The sequence below is a fragment of the Monopterus albus genome, unplaced genomic scaffold, assembly GCF_001952655.1.
Source record: "Monopterus albus unplaced genomic scaffold, M_albus_1.0 scaffold182.1, whole genome shotgun sequence".
Taxonomy (NCBI): domain Eukaryota; kingdom Metazoa; phylum Chordata; class Actinopteri; order Synbranchiformes; family Synbranchidae; genus Monopterus; species Monopterus albus.
Genome location: NW_018128062.1, coordinates 883,404 through 888,360, shown reverse-complemented (window position 1 = coordinate 888,360; position 4,957 = coordinate 883,404). Strand labels below are relative to the sequence as shown.

At 39.2% G+C, this 4,957-nt stretch overlaps 1 protein-coding gene across 1 annotated transcript in view; it reads right to left on the bottom strand.

The window, feature by feature from the left end:
• The window catches only part of LOC109969829 (general transcription factor IIA, 1), a 12,325-nt gene extending 8,471 nt beyond the window's left edge, over nucleotides 1-3,854 (bottom strand). The window contains 4 exon segments of the mRNA XM_020617010.1: nucleotides 587-671; nucleotides 673-759; nucleotides 1,836-1,937; nucleotides 3,614-3,854. Of these exon segments, the coding sequence (XP_020472666.1) occupies nucleotides 587-671; nucleotides 673-759; nucleotides 1,836-1,937; nucleotides 3,614-3,643 (304 nt within the window). The 5' untranslated portion in view covers nucleotides 3,644-3,854.
• Nucleotides 3,855-4,957: the final 1,103 nt, after the last annotated feature.

Here is a 4,957-nt window from a genome sequence, read left to right as displayed (position 1 = left end):
CCTGTCCCAACGTTTTTGGAATGTGTAGCTCCCATGAAATCCAAGATGAGCCAATATTTGGCATGACATTTCAAAATGTCTCACTTTCAACATTTGATATGTTATCTATATTCTATTCTGAATAAAATACTGGAATTTCAACCTTCCACATCATTGCATTCTGTGTTTATTCACATTTTGTACAGTGTCCCAACTTTTTTGGAATCGGGTTTGTAATTGGTTAATACATTTAATGTACTACTGGAATTTTGCACATAATAAGCTCGCTTTCTGAATATCGGCTTCTGCCAAAAAAGTCTCTTAAAAAGGGATTTATTTTTGTAAGGTGGATAAATAATTCTAATCTGTACGTAGCTTGTTTACATCAACATTTTAGCTGTGTGTAGACAAAGCCATAATCATAAACCAAATTACAATGCAAGGTTGTATTTAAGTGACAACACCAATTATTTGGTCATGATTCATTTGCGAGATTCAGTACAGATACGGATACAATTAAAATTATGGCAGTTTTGCTTCCATATATGCTTCTACTGTTGCACTTTTGCTAGCTGTAACTACAGCAGTAGTGCCAGTGCTGACCAACCTGACTGCTGCTGAGTAGGCAGGATGACTTGCGGGGCCTGTGCTGGCTGGGTCACCTGCTGGACTTGCTGGACCTGCTGAATGTTGCTGCTGCAGTGCAGCCTGCAGAGCTGCCTGCTCCTCAGTATGGAACCCCTCCACTGCCTTGGATTGCAGCAGCTTGTTCTCCCACAGCTGTGGCCACAGGCAGAAAAAGAAGAGTGGCAGAAAGGCATCATTTGTTAGGTTCTGCCTTTGACTTAATGTGTTGCAAAAGAAGGCTTACTTTTTGGACAATGAGCAAAGTTTTTGCTGACAATCTTTTGGGAATTGATTTAATATTACTGTCTGACATCTATATGGATGATACATCACCATATATGCAAAAGTGAAACCAAAATAACAAGCACTGCAGCTGCCAGCTTGGTGTTTAGCAACCAGACCCACGCAGTAGTGACCACAAGTGAAGTGACAGCATCAGACCGCCAATCAAAGCTATCAAATCATCTCAAATGCACTTGTTTTTATATCAAATACTTTAAAAAAAAACCTTAATAGAAAAAAAAAACACTTGTACAGACATCAGCGTGATGTTATCTACCAAATAAAATAGAAATCACCTCTGGGGAAGATGTATTTGATTTGTACTTTGAATAGTGGATTTAGGATTTATGACCTATATTGCGACCAGCCACCAGGGGGCGATCAACTCAGTGGTTTTACTTCTGGGAGCTGTCATGATGCCAATCTTTTATACAGTCAATGGCAGGAACATAAGACTAACCCATTTCAATTAAAATTTGAGGTAATACTTCGATTAAGAAAATAAATTTATCAAAGGTGCTCTTGAGGCAGATGACAAATGAAAGGAAAAAAACCAACATAAGTGTCTTAGTATGGTGTTGGGGCACCATGTCACCAAAACGGCTTCAGTGTGCCCCGGTCAGTCCAAAATCTCCCACAGGTGTTCAACTGGGTTGTGATCTGGTGACTGTAAAGGCCATAGCATATGATTCATATCATTTTCATATTCATCAGACCATTCAGTGACCCCTCGGAGCACTGGCATCCTGGAAGAGACCACTCCCATCAGGATAGAAATGTTTCATCATAGAATAAAAGTGATTTTCCACTCATTTAATCTGGTTTTTACTTTGTCACCTTTCTGTACTTTGTCTGGGAAAAGCTTGAAAACAACTTCTTATGTGATGCGGAGGAAGACGTTAAAGAGCTTTTAGTGGGTACACAAGAAGAACACTAATGAAGTTTACCGTCTTCAGCTCCAGAAGCACCTGCTCATCCACACCCTCATCCAGGAACAGCTCTCGCACCTCGTTGATCACATCATCAATCACAGACTTATACAGTTTAGGCTATGAGGAAGCAAACACAAAAGAAACTTGTTTTTTCTGATTGAGACAATAGACCCTCAAATACTGTATGGAAAACATACATATACCTAGTATGACCAGTGTTTTCTAATTCAGAACTACTTTTACATGGAAATTGTGGTATTTAAAAATAATTCAGCTGTTTAACTGCTGTCTTTAATAGGAATTCACCGTCCTCACTGCTGCAATAACAGCATTATAACCTTTCAACCTGTGTGCTACTAGAACAAATTAAATTATCTTCCAAAATATGCATAAAGTAGTAAAGATGTGGAAAAATATGCTATGCAGCTCAACTTTAAAACTGGTTCCCTGCAATTAAATCCCTAGGATTCAGCTATAACGCATGCTTGGCATTTGTCTGGCTTCCTGTTCTATTTGAACCAGGCTTTTGATGCTAATCCATATGAACTAGGTCTCTAGGGATACCGTTTCATGCATGGCCAACACAACAAGTGCATACCAATTAAAGGTCTAAAGCAGCAGGGCGGTCGCATTTCAACACAAGAACACAGAGGTACAATGTAAACCTAAGCGACACACATACAGGACACGTAGGCCATCGCACCGCATTGTCCGCAGCACGGACCTCAGTCTCTCCTCTCTCTCGGCCCGTCTACTCCGCCACTATTTAAAGCACAGTCTGGTGTTTATATGTAGAGTCGGTGACGTAACGTCGGGTAGCACCTTCCCATCCCGGCAGTCTATATTAGAGAGCCAATATGGCGGTATAAAACCAGGCAGCGGAAAGGAGGAGGGTCAGAAGCGGAGAGCGGGCAGACGTGGAAGCCATTTTACGGAGCGGCAAACTGCGCGCTCGACAGCCTCGTACTCTGACCATTATGTAGCGGAATGTGAAGGACATTTTCTGTGAAATATCTAAACAGTGTTTAGTTTTGACTTGGCAGTATGGCCTTGTCGGTAGGGAGCAGGACACATTTGACGTGAGTTGTGTAAAAGTGGTGGTTTGGGGCGGCTATCGTGCCATCTGCTCGTGGAATGGTGGACAGTGATGAGGCATTTGACAGAGCCTTGACAATTTTCGGCTAACGAGACTTTAATTTTTCAAAACAAACAAACAAAAAAAACTTAGTTCTAATTCGTTAGCAGGGGATGATGGCAATGTGCTTTGCATACATTTGTTTTTGATACACTATGCAAATTAGCTTAGATTTACCATTTGTCCTTTTATAACCGCAATCGACACAGTACTTCAACCTTTCACTAAACAGTACAAACGTCAAATACCAGTAAGTCATACTTTAATTTAATTTAGCCACAATCAGGAACCACCTAACAGCCAACTCACAAGAGCTTAAATCTCACGAACAGTCCGTAATTTACATCTTAACTGTAGTTTTACCATTGACCCTGAACACCATCTCTACGTATTTTATCATTTTTTGCGAGACGCAGCTCCTCTTATTTAACATACTCCTACCATGTGCTCATCATATAAAACTAATGTTACCCAGTTTAGAAAACTGATTTAAAATAGCCGACTGGCTGAAATTTGGTCTTTAATTTAATTTCAGTTAACAGTGACGTGTTTGTTAAAGCAGATTCATTAAACGGAATGAAATACCAGTTGGCCGACTGCTCCTTATCAACTTCACCCACATTTTCCCCGCTGACAATCCTGAGAGATTGATCCTTACCACTGGGTTCGAGTTAGCCGAGCTCGCCATTATTCGCGTAGTGTAAAAACCACACGGAAATAGGCGAGAAACAGAGCCAAAAATTACGAAAAACAAACTAAGATGACCGGGAACAATATCTTAAAACAGCCGGCATCGCGTTTGTAAATAAAACACAGTTTAAGCGGTCTTATTTACAATCCCGGGCTGCGATTTCCCAGCCGTCCTCCTCCGTCGTTGTTCAGCTTTATATACCGAGTGATGGAGCTGCGAATGCGCGAGACATAGGGCAGGGTCAAACCGCACATAACGCGAGATCTCGTGCGGACAAATTATGCTGACCAATCGATACAGTTGCTGCTGGGAAATGTAGTTTAAATCCGTCCACTGGCAATGCTCAATGATCTCGTTTACTGAATTAAGTCTTTGTAAATATTAGGACGCATATAACGAATTAATCACAACCTTTTAGGAGCAATAGTCTACCTTCCACACATCGAGAGGCTAAATATAGATCATATTAGTGGCATAAAAATTATTTTATAATAACTGAAAAGTAGACATATATGTACTGTATATAAAAAGAAAAACTAAATATTAACAGGTTAAGCTACATACTGGTAGTCTAAATCAGAAATTTAAAGGAAAAGACATTTATATTTTAAAGTCACTTTATCCTTTTCACAATTGCCTTTTCTGTAGCATCAGGCTTTTGGGAGATGGCACATGTTTTTTTTATTTATTCTTTTTTATAGGTTTACATTCAGACATTATTACTTCAAATGAGCTATCTCCTACTTTCTTTGAGTGTTTAAACGTTTTTGTTTGTTTCTTTGTTTTGTTTACACTTGATGTTAGTGATCAGGCTTGAAAACTTTGAAACGCCATTGTTATCATTACTCTGGTGACTAGTGCTGAGTTACTAAGTATATTTCCTCAAGTAACCTACATTTCCTGCACTTAAGTAGCCTATTATTTTAAAGTACCTGTTAATCTCCTTTAATCTGTAGGTATCAGTACCTTATTTTAATTTATGTAGCAGTGAAATTCAATTATATTAATAGTGACAGCAGCCATAGTGGATACCATTTGTCTACCTTTACTTAATTGAGATTTAAAATGCAATACCTTTACTTTTTAAAAAATGTAATTAATTTTACCCGGGAGTGTTACTACTTTTACTGATGGACCTGAATAGGTTTTCCACCACTAGTCCAAACTTTAATAGCAAATTGTAGATGTGTAAAATGCTTTGTTGGTTTACAAGCACAGTACCTAGCATTGACTGATTTGATGAAAAGCATCATTTCCACCCCCTGAGAAGCTGCATGACTAGTCTGATAATGATTAAACTCAGAGGGAAAG